The sequence below is a fragment of the Haliotis cracherodii genome, unplaced genomic scaffold, assembly GCF_022045235.1.
Source record: "Haliotis cracherodii isolate W230 unplaced genomic scaffold, xgHalCrac1.p SCAF_4, whole genome shotgun sequence".
Lineage (NCBI taxonomy): Eukaryota > Metazoa > Mollusca > Gastropoda > Lepetellida > Haliotidae > Haliotis > Haliotis cracherodii.
The window spans coordinates 46,715,016-46,728,863 of NW_027266297.1; the positions used below are offsets into that span (position 1 = coordinate 46,715,016).

General features: G+C 40.0%; 1 protein-coding gene and 1 pseudogene across 3 annotated transcripts in view; both read left to right on the plus strand.

Moving 5' to 3' along the window:
• The window catches only part of LOC139479660 (glucosidase 2 subunit beta-like), a 43,738-nt gene extending 30,219 nt beyond the window's left edge, over positions 1-13,519 (plus strand). For 2 of the 3 annotated variants that reach the window (XM_071262501.1, XM_071262500.1), the window contains exons 12-16: positions 3,375-3,456; positions 5,583-5,652; positions 8,336-8,500; positions 8,615-8,714; positions 12,708-13,519. In XM_071262501.1, the coding sequence (XP_071118602.1) occupies positions 3,375-3,456; positions 5,583-5,652; positions 8,336-8,500; positions 8,615-8,714; positions 12,708-12,857 (567 nt within the window). In that variant the 3' untranslated portion in view covers positions 12,858-13,519. The remainder of the gene's footprint in view (positions 1-3,374; positions 3,457-5,582; positions 5,653-8,335; positions 8,501-8,614; positions 8,715-12,707) is intronic. The other variant, XM_071262502.1, reaches the window with a different exon arrangement.
• LOC139478283 (tigger transposable element derived 5-like) lies at positions 9,365-10,654 on the plus strand (annotated as a pseudogene).
• Positions 13,520-13,848: the final 329 nt, after the last annotated feature.

Consider the following 13,848-nt stretch of genomic DNA (forward strand, 5'->3'; position numbering starts at 1 on the left):
CATGCAAACACAACTGTTAATGTCAGCTGTATATTTCAACAGCCCTGCTTAGCAACATCTAGAATGCAAGTTTTTGCTAGAGTTTGACCACTGCAGCTGCAATTATTTCAACCCAGGCTAACAAGAATTGCTAGATACTTGTAAACATGCTATGTGTATACTACTCAACTTTTTACGGGGACATCTCAGTTATGTATGTTGAGTAATATATATGTATGCTGGAGACAAAGTAACAGAGAACATTTAACAAAGGAAAACAAGGAACATACATTTCAGATTAATCTTCAATCAAGTTCATTCATTAAATTAAAATATTATTCATAGAATATCATTCTATATAACTTGTCTGCTTCCAATTTTGATCCAATCATTTTGATTTGCGCTATTCTTTGCATGTAATGCAAACAATCACTCAGTGTGTATGCATTATTGCTGACATGTTAACATCACTGGGGAACTACTCAAACAGCCCTGTGTAATGGTGCTTGTTAGGTCTTATCAGACTGCAGCTTCTGCTGGTGACATGGCCCACCTATTGTTTCAAAAATCTTTTCTTAAGGCTTTGAATGGTTTGATCTTTGGAATCATTATTAAGAATTTCCCTTTGTGTTACTTCATTGGAGTATGAACCTTCATAGAGTGAGGGCCAAACTGTATGAGCATCAGAGCTTGCATTATAATATTTTAAATCACTATTTCATACCTCAAAGGATGTATGCACTATTTTATGTTGCATGTGACTTCATGTTTACACTGACAGCCATACAACAATCAGCTATATTGCAGAATAAAATAGTTCCTCAAAATGAGAGGTAATATAAAATCTGCTTAACTTACCCTAAAGTAGTTTGGTTATCGTCTGTTGAATCCAGTGGTTAAATTGTCATACATGTAAGGTGCCATCAAACATTTAGTAATTACCAACAAAGATTCATAAACACTGATGGTCAGGGCACTTTTTTTACCTGATTTGGGTACCTTTCAGGTAATTTATTAGCAGGCGCATCAAACAGCACTGCTTAAAGTTTTGGGTGAAATATTTTTTACCATTGCTGCTGCCACCATCACCTGTAATGTTTCTAATGACTGCTGCACGAAAACATTATCCTTCAATGAACTTCCAAATTTCCTTGGGTAATTCTTTTAGCACATGTCATCAAAGGTTAAAAGATCAAGGTCATGACACCTGATACCTGAGGTGTTTCCACTTCTTGGATTCTTGTTTGCTCTAAGGATCATAGTGATGGATCCTGGTCTCCTGGTCTCTACTGTAGACATGTAGGAGATCATGAACATAGAGAGTGCAACGCAGCTGTTAATCCATACCAGGTTGTGAACAATGTGAATGTTTTCTTTTGAGGTGCTGGTGGTGAGCCGACCTGAGCAAGGGTCATCTTCCAAACTGTCTCTCGTCTAAATAAACTTCATTTATTGGCTTGGTATGGGGCAGCCTCCGCACATGATTGCTCTGTACTCAGTTTTGTCCATTTCAATGCTAAGGAGTAGGGTACCTCAGAGTCAAAGTCAATTATCACTGGACTGAAGCATGCCAGGGGTAGCCTAGTCGGGTAGCCTAGTGGTTAAAGCGTTCGCTCGTCATGCGGAAGACCCAGGTTCAATTCCCGACATGGGTACAATGTGTGAAGCCCATTTCTGGTGTCCCCCGCCGTGATATTGCTGGGATATTGCTAAAAGCGGCGTAAAACCATTCTCAAGCAGTGAAGCATGCCCAATTGTTAAAGATGACTTAAAAACACAAGCTATACTGATATATATGTCACACATATGCATAACAAACTAGATACGCCCTGCCTAAATTTTTCTGCTCATATTAGACATGCTTTATTATTATTACATGTTTATAAAAATGCTAAAAATGCTTGTCAGTAATACTGATCACAGGTCAGGGTGTTTCCATTTGTAATCTAGTTTGTTGCCCACCCCAGCACTACAGTGTATGTAGCACATGTGGGCATGCATCCCCTGTACACTGTATGTATCAATATATGTCTCACTGTATAGCAACCATAAGGAGAATGACAATTCATGTTGCAATATTCAAAATATATCAGTGTGAGATTGATGAACACTGTTTTGAAGTTGTTCCACCAGACAGTGTTTCCAATGTTGTCTTGATGTCATGCAGGATGTGTCATGCATGGCTGTAACAGGGACACAGTGCTGCCAGAAACCTGCAATCTTTCTGTGAGGGCCTCTTGTGCTTGCATGCTTGTATTTGCCTCAATTATAGCAGTTCTTCGTTTCTTAGCTTGAATGTTTAAGCCAGATCTTGTTAGAACTACTGTATATAGAGTTGTTGATAAATATTCAAATCAAGTCATTTGGGGCTGTAAGTATGTTGAAATATCTGTTTTAGTTTTTTTATAATTATAATTTGGGTGCTGAATTTTGGCCTGAACAGTGTAGATGTAATGCTTTTTTCATTGGCTGTTAGACCTGCAAGTTGCTCATTTGAAGAGTGTGGGATGTTGTCTGATCTGTGACTCACTTGACTCATGTGCAGCAAAAAAAGGCTCCAACTGGTGAACAAAGCGAATTCATGTTAATGATCAATACACTTAATATGTTGCCTCTGAAAATGAATTTGCAATGACTTCACTTGGCATTGTGATCAGTCAACTCTGATATGAAACCAATGATGGGATCTTTCAAAAACATGTTCTATTCTCTGTTGGGTGATTTTCTGGATACCTTGACTTCCTTAAACACATATAGATAAGATAAGGCACACTGTGATGAGCAGCTGTAACTTCCCTGTAAATTGTGTTCACCATTGCATCATGGCTATTCCTTTTGCCTCGGTTGGCATGCCTATTTAGTTGGCAACAGAAAAAAACCATAAGAATGTTTGTTATAATGATGGTTGTGATGTATGTGTGAGATGCAGGAACCAGTTAGTAACTGACAAATATATTCTCAGGTGCAGGTTGTCATGCCTTTACTTCAGCACCAAGGTCTTTATATCAAACATTTTTATGCAGGAGAGGAATTTTGATGCCATGTTTTTGTTTCAGGACAAAACAGAATATTCCAAATTCTCTTCTTTTTTTCTATAACTGTATCTCTAGAAACTAACTAAAATGATGTATTTAGGATTCTCACAACGTTTCCATAATGATATCTGCCCATTACAGCTGTACAAGTCTTCTCTGAAACATTCGTCTAGTATTCACTGGTTATGTTTTGGTACCCTGGTATGCATTCAACTGATCTCATAGTAGGTTGTAATTCTTAGCATTGCTATGAATGTACATGGCCACTAAAAATAATTCCATAATCATTGTAAAGCAATTGACAATGTCATATTCACTATCAAAGTAGTCTTGCTAGTCATGATGTGTTTATTGTTGCAGACAGAGGAAGAGAAGAAGACTGAGGAGGAGGAGGAGGAGAAGATGCCAGACTATGATGAGGAGACTAAAAGACTCATTGAAGGTACATAGCACTGTTTCCTTGCAAGAGAAGAAAGAAGAAGTTTTAAGTGTGATCATGGTGCACATTAATTGTCTGTCACTTTCCAATCCCCTGTGGGGACTCCGGGCCGGAACCTTACCCCAGCAACCTCTGCTGGCAGTAAGAGGTGACTGAATGAGTTACTGAGTTGACTGTGTGTCATCTTAGCCCAGTGATGTGGATACATGCTTGTAATATTAATCACTGAATTATTTGCAGGCCACCATCATATAGCTGAAATCTTTCCTACCCCCTTCATTGTCAACACACTGTCAAACCCATTCTTTCCTACCTCCTTCATTGTGAACATATACTGTCAAACCCATTCTTTCCTACCCCCTTCATTGTCAACACACTGTCAAACCCATTCTTTCCTACCTCCTTCATTGTCAACACACTGTCAAACCCATTCTTTCCTACCTCCTTCATTGTGAACATACACTATCAAACCAATCTTTCCTACCCCCTTTATTGTCCACATATACTGTTAAACCCATTCTTTCCTACCTCTTTTATTGTCCACATATACTGTCAAACCCATTCTTTCCTACCCCCTTTATTGTCCACATATACTGTCAAACCCATTCTTTCCTACCCCCTTTATTGTCGACATACACTGTCAAACCCATTCTTTCCTACCCCCTTTATTGTCCACATATACTGTCAAACCCATTCTTTCCTACCTCTTTTATTGTCAACATGTACTGTCAAACCATTCTTTCCTACCCCCTTCATTGGGAACATACACTTTCAAACCCATTCTTTCCTACCCCCTTTATTGTCCACATATACTGTTAAACCCATTCTTTCCTACCTATTTTATTGTCCACATATACTGTCAAACCCATTCTTTCCTACCCCCTTTATTGTCCACATATACTGTTAAACCCATTCTTTCCTACCTCTTTTATTGTCCACATATACTGTCAAACCCATTCTTTCCTACCCCCTTTATTGTCCACATATACTGTTAAACCCATTCTTGCCTACCCCCTTTATTGTCCACATATACTGTCAAACCCATTCTTTCCTACCCCCTTTATTGTCGACATATACTGTCAAACCCATTCTTTCCTACCTCCTTTATTGTCGACATACACTGTCAAACCCATTCTTTCCTACCCCCTTTATTGTCGACATACACTGTCAAACCCATTCTTACCTACCCCCTTTATTGTCGACATACACTGTCAAACCCATTCTTTCCTACCCCCTTTATTGTCCACATATACTGTTAAACCCATTCTTTCCTACCTCTTTTATTGTCCACATATACTGTCAAACCCATTCTTTCCTACCCCCTTTATTGTCCACATATACTATTAAACCCATTCTTGCCTACCCCCTTTATTGTCCACATATACTGTCAAACCCATTCTTTCCTACCCCCTTTATTGTCGACATACACTGTCAAACTCATTCTTTCCTACCATATGTTGAAAATAAAGGAGGTAGGAAAGAATGGGTTTGACAGTATATGTGGACAATAAAGGGGGTAGGAAAGAATAGGTTTGACAGTGTATGTAATGTTGACAATGAAGGGGGTAGGAAAGAATGGGTTTGACAGTGTATGTAATGTTGACAATGAAGGGGGTAGGAAAGAATGGGTTTGACAGTGTAAAGTGGTAAACAACAAACAAACTAATATGTTTGACGATCTAAACTCAACTATATTGTCAACGTGGATGTATATGATACTGTAAATCTTGAAATTAACGAGAGTGTGAATTAAATGCGAAAAATGCAAGTGATCTTTCTTTGCATTAATGAAACCTCGCATTAATGTCTCCAAAATTACTATCAACAATAAGATGTCCTCACTGCACACTTTGGATAGTGGAAATACCAGCTTGAATATAAACACAAACACTGTTTATTGAGGAGTAGTTGTAACAAGTACATAACAATGTCTTTTTATGCTAATAAGCGTTGCTATTTATGTTTGATTGGATTACAGTAAGGATATGTATCATTTCACCAGGGACAGGGTGGGGGGAGTTGCATTGATATTGATATTGATTTTTTTGGCTAGGGGTCAGCAGTGGTATTGATTTGGAGATGCATTTATTTCAAGACTACATTGCATTCATCTGTATAACATCTTTCAGTGGCAGATGAAGCCCGTCGTCTGTATGATGAAGCTGACAAAAAAGTAAAAGATGTGGAATCACAAATAAGGTAAGACTTTTGTTTATAGTTGTACTTAAAGCACCTCCCGATATTAATCCTACTCCTATGTGTGACAGCTGTGGTGGTGTTGTAGGTCTAGTGATGTCCTCTGTAAAGTTGCTGAAGTGTTGTAGGTCTGGTGATGTCCTCTGTAAAGTTGCTGAAGTGTTGTAGGTCTGGTGATGTCTTCTGTAAAGTTGCTGAAGTGTTGTAGGTCTGGTGATGTCTTCTGTAAAATTGCTGAAGTGTTGTAGGTCTTGTGATGTCTTCTGTAAAGTTGCTGAAGTGTTGTAGGTCTTGTGATGTCTTCTGTAAAGTTGCTGAAGTGTTGTAGGTCTGGTGATGTCTTCTGTAAAGTTGCTGAAGTGTTGTAGGTCTTGTGATGTCTTCTGTAAAGTTGCTGAATTGTTGTAGGTCTGGTGATGTCTTCTGTAAAGTTGGTGAAGTGTTGTAGGTCTAGTGATGTCTTCTGTAAAGTTGCTGAAGTGTTGTAGGTCTGGTGATGTCTTCTGTAAAGTTGGTGAAGTGTTGTAGGTCTAGTGATGTCTTCTGTAAAGTCGCTGAAGTGTTGTAGGTCTGGTGATGTCTTCTGTAAAGTTGGTGAAGTGTTGTAGGTCTTGTGATGTCTTCTGTAAAGTTGCTGAAGTGTTGTAGGTCTGGTGATGTCCTCTGTAAAGTTGGTGAAGTGTTGTAGGTCTAGTGATGTCCTCTGTAAAGTTGCTGAAGTGTTGTAGGTCTGGTGATGTCTTCTGTAAAGTTGGTGAAGTGTTGTAGGTCTAGTGATGTCCTCTGTAAAGTTGTTGAAGTGTTGTAGGTCTGGTGATGTCCTCTGTAAAGTTGCTGAAGTGTTGTAGGTCTGGTGATGTCTTCTGTAAAGTTGCTGAAGTGTTGTAGGTCTGGTGATGTCTTCTGTAAAATTGCTGAAGTGTTGTAGGTCTTGTGATGTCTTCTGTAAAGTTGCTGAAGTGTTGTAGGTCTTGTGATGTCTTCTGTAAAGTTGCTGAAGTGTTGTAGGTCTGGTGATGTCTTCTGTAAAGTTGCTGAAGTGTTGTAGGTCTTGTGATGTCTTCTGTAAAGTTGCTGAATTGTTGTAGGTCTGGTGATGTCTTCTGTAAAGTTGCTGAAGTGTTGTAGGTCTGGTGATGTCTTCTGTAAAGTTGCTCAAGTGTTGTAGGTCTGGTGATGTCTTCTGTAAAGTTGGTGAAGTGTTGTAGGTCTAGTGATGTCTTCTGTAAAGTCGCTGAAGTGTTGTAGGTCTGGTGATGTCTTCTGTAAAGTTGGTGAAGTGTTGTAGGTCTTGTGATGTCTTCTGTAAAGTTGCTGAAGTGTTGTAGGTCTTGTGATGTCCTCTGTAAAGTTGCTGAATTGTTGTAGGTCTAGTGATGTCCTCTGTAAAGTTGCTGAAGTGTTGTAGGTCTGGTGATGTCTTCTGTAAAGTTGGTGAAGTGTTGTAGGTCTAGTGATGTCCTCTGTAAAGTTGCTGAAGTGTTGTAGGTCTAGTGATGTCCTCTGTCAAGTTGCTGAAGTGTTGTAGGTCTGGTGATGTCCTCTGTAAAGTTGCTGAAGTGTTGTAGGTCTGGTGATGTCCTCTGTAAAGTTGCTGAAGTGTTGTAGGTCTGGTGATGTCCTCTGTAAAGTTGCTGAAGTGTTGTAGGTCTGGTGATGTCCTCTGTAAAGTTGCTGAAGTGTTGTAGGTCTGGTGATGTCTTCTGTAAAGTTGCTGAAGTGTTGTAGGTCTGGTGATGTCTTCTGTAAAGTTGGTGAAGTGTTGTAGGTCTAGTGATGTCCTCTGTAAAGTTGCTGAAGTGTTGTAGGTCTGGTGATGTCTTCTGTAAAGTTGCTGAAGTGTTGAAGGTCTGGTGATGTCTTCTGTAAAGTTGTTGAAGTGTTGTAGGTCTGGTGATGTCCTCTGTAAAGTTGTTGAAGTGTTGTAGGTCCGGTTATGTCCTCTGTAAAGTTGCTGAAGTGTTGTAGGTCTAGTGATGTCTTCTGTAAAGTTGCTGAAGTGTTGTAGGTCTAGTGATGTCCTCTGTAAAGTTGCTGAAGTGTTGTAGGTCTGGTGATGTCTTCTGTAAAGTTGGTGAAGTGTTGTAAGTCTAGTGATGTCCTCTGTAAAGTTGCTGAAGTGTTGTAGGTCTAGTGATGTCTTCTGTAAAGTTGCTGAAGTGTTGTAGGTCTGGTGATGTCTTCTGTAAAGTTGCTGAAGTGTTGTAGGTCTAGTGATGTCCTCTGTAAAGTTGCTGAAGTGTTGTAGGTCTGGTGATGTCCTCTGTAAAGTTGCTGAAGTGTTGTAGGTCTGGTGATGTCTTCTGTAAAGTTGCTGAAGTGTTGTAGGTCTGGTGATGTCTTCTGTAAAGTTGCTGAAGTGTTGTAGGTATAGTGATGTCCTCTGTAAAGTTGCTGAAGTGTTGTAGGTCTAGTGATGTCTTCTGTAAAGTTGCTGAAGTGTTGTAGGTCGGGTGATGTCCTCTGTAAAGTTGCTGAAGTGTTGTAGGTATAGTGATGTCCTCTGTAAAGTTGCTGAAGTGTTGTAGGTCTGGTGATGTCCTCTGTAAAGTTGCTGAAGCGTTGTAGGTCTGGTGATGTCTTCTGTAAAGTTGCTGAAGTGTTGTAGGTCTGGTGATGTCTTCTGTAAAGTTGTTGAAGTGTTGTAGGTCTGGTGATGAGTGTAGTTTTGTGTCCATTTTTTCAGCAATGCCAAGAAGTACTTAGACAAGGACTTTGGACCAGAGAATGAGTATGCTTTCCTGTACAACAAGTGTTTTGAGTACACAGAGAGGGAATACACCTACAAGTTATGTCCCTTCGATAAAGCCTCACAGAGACCAAAGTCAGGAGGATCAGAAACTAACCTCGGGTAAGGATGTTTTGTCTGGAAATATATGAACAGCAAACATTAAGAAAGATGCACTTCCCTCATTTGGGGATACTGTTGACTATGTTATGATGCTTTGCCTGTCTAATGTTTCAGGCTGTGGGGTCACTGGGATGGGACATCCAATGATAAATATTCAGCACAAAAATATGAAAAGGGACAGAACTGTTGGAATGGCCCTGACAGATCAGTAAAGGTGAGGACATGGAAATATTATATTTTAGTTAACTATAATTAAGTGGTTTTTTCTCTTTCTGCTAACCAGACAAGTTATAATGGAAGTACAGTGGTCCCTCGACTTAACGCTCCTCGATGTACCGCTACTCCGGATGCACCACGGGGTAAACCATGCCTCCCAAAAATGCATGAAGAATTTTCCCCTAAAATAGCGTTAAAGCGCGTTAAAGCAAATAAAGTTACAAATAAACCAGGTCGATGTACACATGTGTGTATTTGTAAAATAATTGCGTTCATTGTATCCGGCTGCATGTGATCGAAACCATTCTGCCTTTTGTTCCGGTTGTGAAAAAACATATCGTACACAGATCTGGCATTAAACTCATATAATATCAAATCACAGCAACAACAAACATAAGCCGCATTGTTTGATTTAATACTCATCTCAGCTTGTTGTTATTGGTAAGACAACATGTGAGATGTCTTCGAACTTCAAACCGGCCGTGTGTAATGCAATAACAACAATTGAAACAATGGCTTCCGGTATTTAATCCAGACTTGAGTAACCATGAGAGACCTATAAAAAACATTGGGACTTCATTGTTTAAATAGCGTAATTATGAAGGGTATAAAATAAATCTTAGTTCATTAGTCTTTACCATTTCAATCATGGCAACCACTGCGAGTAAATCTAAGCGACAGGCGTACACTATTAAAGACAAGTTGGAGATCGTGAGGCGGGTGAGAGAGGGTGAATCGCAAGCTAGCGTCAGCCGTTCAACTGGGATTCCAGCAGGGACCATACGTGGATGGCTAAAAGAGGAAAAAAAACTTCAAGATCTTGCATTTGAGACCCAGGAGATCGGGGGATTGCAGAAGAAGCGAAATAAAGGGACAAGGGACTCTACACTGGATGCAGCACTGTTTGCGTGTTTCACGCAAAGCAGACATGGTGGCTTACCACTATCTGGCGAGATAGTAAAAATGCAGGCTCAGAAACTGTCCTTAGATATTCATGGCCCTGACGACACATTCAAGGCCAGTGCAGGCTGGTTGTGGAGATTCCAGAAACGACATGGAATCAAGTCGTTTAAAGTGACCGGGGAGCGGAGATTGGCCGACGACGATGCTGCTGATGCGTTTTCCGCCATCCTAAGAGGGCTGATTGAGTCTGAGGGCTACGACGAAGAGCAGATCTACAACTGTGACGAGACCAGCCTGTACTACAAGCTGTTGCCAGACAAGACCCTAGGCACCAAGGAAGACAAGCAGACTGGATTCAAGTCCGCCAAGCAACAGTTTTGCTCACATGCAACAAGCCTGGGACTCACAAGTTGAAGCCTTTGGTGATCGGCGGTGCCCAGAATCCCAGGTGCTTTCATCACGTCAACAGAGAAACACTGCCCACACACTACAGCGCTTCTGCAAATGCGTGGATGACAGCCAAGATTTTTTTTTTTTTTTTTTCACAAGTTTGTCCCAGCTGTCAGTGACCATCTCCGATCACGGAACTTGGAGGAGAAAGCCATCCTCCTATAGGATAACTGCCCTGCCCATCCCCCAGCAAGTACATTGCAGTCGCATGATGGACTCATAGAGGCATTCCTATTGCCGAAAAACACGACCTCCCTCATTCAACCGCTCGACCAAGGGATAATAAAAGCATACAAGGCACATTATCGGAGATTCTTAGTGAGTGCGTTGGTGGAAAGAGGATTGGACCCCGTTGCGTTCCTGAAGACAGTCACAGTGAAGGATGCTGTTCTTCACACATCCAAAGCCTGGATGAAGGTGACGCCAGCCACCATCAACAACTGCTGGATGAAGGGACTTGGGCCAGCATTCGGGGTTGACGAAGATTTCGTGGGGTTTCAGGAAGAAGATGTCATTGATGCTGTACAAAAGTTCTGCGACTATGCTAAGGTGAACAGCATCGATGTATCCCAAGAGACGCCGTGATGTGGAACGCGTGCGACGACGACCTGCCGATTGCCGAACTTCTCAACGACCAAGAGTTGGTTGCCGCATCTATGCCCGTCGAAATCAGATGCCATTAATGGGGCCGAGCTTTTATTGAGACACTTAGAAAAAAGTGACAAATACGAACAACTACACGTAATGCAAGTCCGCTGCATACTGAGAACAGAGGAACGTGACAGTCAGAAACAATCGAAAATTAGTGACTTTTTTAGTGAATAAAAATGTGTTCATGCATTACGTCATGTACACGCACCGGTTGCATGGTATGAGGGCAATTTTCCCTTTGCATAATTATCATTATTAACAGAACTAAATATATCTCTCATCCACTCAAATCTACATTTGTGTTTGTGTTTGATTTTTATAAATCGCTCAAATAACCTTGTAGTTACGCATGTCATGTCAATGTACATTGTACATAAAGTGCATACTGGGAGCCGGCTGTATCCGGGTTTTTCAAAACTTTGACACGTCATTATTTACTAACCAATCACAGCCTTGGTTGCACATTAGTTTCGTTACAAGGCTTGTTTGGCTTTGTAATGTACTGTCAAATTTCTTCCGAAAAACTTAAAATATAACAACACTTATTTAGTTTCTACATGTATAACATCCAGTCGTAAAATAATACAGACTTCTTTGATTAATTTACACAAAGTATTTTTATTTTTTTAAGGATGCAGTTTGAATCATCGTCCACGATCAGTGTTACATCTACATGTCCCATGCCACTGTGAAATAATTGCGCCACTGTTCCATTCACTACCATCATTACGTAATGTGAACCTCAGCAAAGAATATCTGTACAACGATCTTTCCTAGAACGCGGGGTCGGTTTATTGGACCCCGATGACAGCGGTATATTGAGGGATCACTGGTGTCGTCCAGGGTGATGTCATAGCATTTCAGAGTGCTGTCATGGCTCTCTCAAAGCTTTGATAGTTTGCATATACTAAACAGAATGGTTAGGGATTATGAATATTTAATGGGTTACCTTTTCTTAATTTCATAAAAATATCCCCCAAAATATTTGTGATCCCTTACTTCTTTCTGTTCAGTTTAGATAGTAAGTGCTTGATGATTGATAATTTTTGATTTTGATAAATGTTTGATAATTTTTATATTTTACAATGTTGATAGACATTGGGTATTTACACATTTGCAGTTTTTTTTAATGTTCTTCTCAGAAATGTTCACATTTAAACCTTCTAAAGATTAGTAAGGGTGAAGAAGAGGTCTCAAAATACATTGCAGTGTGTACATAATTGTGTGTTGTAGACACTGATATGGTGTGTACATAATTGTGTGTTGTAGACACTGATACAGTGTGTACATAATTGTGTGTTGTAGACACTGATATGGTGTGTACATAATTGTGTCTTGTAGACACTGATACAGTGTGTACATAATTGTGTGTTGTAGACACTGACATGGTGTGTACATAATTGTGTGTTGTAGACACTGATACAGTGTGTACATAATTGTGTCTTGTAGATACTGCTACAGTGTACATAATTGTGTGTTGTAGATACTGCTACAGTGTGTACATAATTGTGTCTTGTAGACACTGCTACAGTGTGTACATAATTGTGTGTTGTAGACACTGCTACAGTGTGTACATGATTGTGTGTTGTAGATACTGCTACAGTGTGTACATAATTGTGTGTTGTAGACACTGCTACAGTGTGTACATGATTGTGTGTTGTAGACACTGCTACAGTGTGTACATGTTTGTGTGTTGTAGATACTGCTACAGTGTGTACATAATTGTGTGTTGTAGACACTGCTACAGTGTGTACATGATTGTGTGTTGTAGACACTGCTACAGTGTGTACATGATTGTGTGTTGTAGACACTGCTACAGTGTGTACATGATTGTGTGTTGTAGACACTGCTACAGTGTGTACATGATTGTGTGTTGTAGACACTGCTACAGTGTGTACATGATTGTGTGTTGTAGACACTGCTACAGTGTGTACATGATTGTGTGTTGTAGACACTGCTACAGTGTGTACATGATTGTGTGTTGTAGATACTGCTTCAGTGTGGGACAGACAACCAGCTGTTATCTGCTGCGGAGCCCAGCCGCTGTGAGTACCAGTTTGAGTTTGCCACACCTGCACGCTGCACACATCCAACGCCAGAAGAATACCAGATGAATTCAGGTCATGATGAGCTGTAATATCCTGATCTATACTTTAGAAAATGTACACCTTTTTATCTGCAATACATGATCAGCATCTCTCACTTTTAATTGAATATTATATGTGTTCTTGTGTCATTGAGTGTATCCTGAACCTTTAGTTGTACAGTGTGTTGTATCTCCGGCCAGTTATGATCACTACCCTGGACCCATTCATCGACATGGCTTTGTTTCTCTTTGCCTAAGCACAGAATTTCTCTTGCTCATGAGCTTGAAATCAGCAACAAATCAGTGTGATTTTTTGCAAGATCAATTTTACAATTTGTGACCATGTGTGAATGATATATTGATACATTGATACATTGAATGAAATGAGAAGATGTTTTTCTATGCAATAAGAGTGGGGAGTATGCTACCACGAATTACAGGATGTGTTTCAACATCATTGTAATTGGATGATTCTTTATAGTTTTCTGCCATCTCTACCTAACTGAAACCAATGTTATGGTAGGAAATGGGTGCAGTGTATTTATCAAAATGGTATGGAGATAAGATACACATGATGATCAAGGATGAAAACTGATATATCAGGTATGACTTGTCACTCATAGCGCATGTCAGTGTATCAGATTAAATGTACATGTTCATAAAACAGATTGTAAGAATGTTGAATGTGTTAGATATTGTGTGTCTAAATAAAATTTCTACAAACTCCCAAATGTGTAGATTTTGTTTGGAAGTAAGAACTGATGAGTTTCAGATGGTAACGTGTTTCACCTAGTTGGTTGTATGTCAACAAACTTGGACACCCTGGGTCAGGTTCATATTGTAAACCACATTGTAGGTTTGCACAGACTTGACAGAGGCCTGTTGTCTGTTGTGTCCAGATGTTTGTTCATTGGTTAACTTTAGCATTTGCGTCCTCTCTGAAACTTCAGGGCCTATTGAGATGATAACTTGTATGAAAGGTCCCAGTTATTATGTGTCCAATTTCAGATTTGGCTGCTATTAAAAATGCTATCTGGCTGTT